At 63.4% G+C, this 317-nt stretch overlaps 1 protein-coding gene across 1 annotated transcript in view; it reads left to right on the forward strand.

The window, feature by feature from the left end:
* BHLHA9 (basic helix-loop-helix family member a9) overlaps positions 1 to 106 on the forward strand; it is a 728-nt gene extending 622 nt beyond the window's left edge. The window contains exon 2 of the mRNA XM_030888245.1: positions 6 to 106. Within this exon, the coding sequence (XP_030744105.1) occupies positions 6 to 106 (101 nt within the window). The remainder of the gene's footprint in view (positions 1 to 5) is intronic.
* The last annotated feature ends 211 nt before the right edge of the window (positions 107 to 317 follow it).

Below are 317 nucleotides of genomic sequence, written 5' to 3' on the forward strand. Positions count from 1 at the left end.
CGGGGGAAGCTGGTACCGATGCCCCGGGGTGGCCTCTACCGGTTCACTTCCCTGGCCGCGAGGCTACCTGCGAGCTGGCCCTGGGCTGAGCTACCAGCACTCCTGAGCGGGTCACAGAGCGCACCGGTGGCAGAGGAAAACTGGATGGGTCGTGCTGAACCTTGAGAGCCGGGCCTGCACCCCTCGCCTCGGAGATGGGCGGATGGAGCAGGATCTTGGCTGAATCCAGGATCTTTCCTCCCTGGAAAGGACCTTTGGCCTTCCTGTTTCCCTGCTGCCTTTTAGGAGGTTGGGGACTTTGGGACAGGGGGCTTCTG

Source organism: Echinops telfairi, unplaced genomic scaffold, assembly GCF_000313985.2.
Source record: "Echinops telfairi isolate 266 unplaced genomic scaffold, ASM31398v2 ScPeMD7_7458;HRSCAF=8496, whole genome shotgun sequence".
Classification (NCBI taxonomy): Eukaryota; Metazoa; Chordata; class Mammalia; order Afrosoricida; family Tenrecidae; genus Echinops; species Echinops telfairi.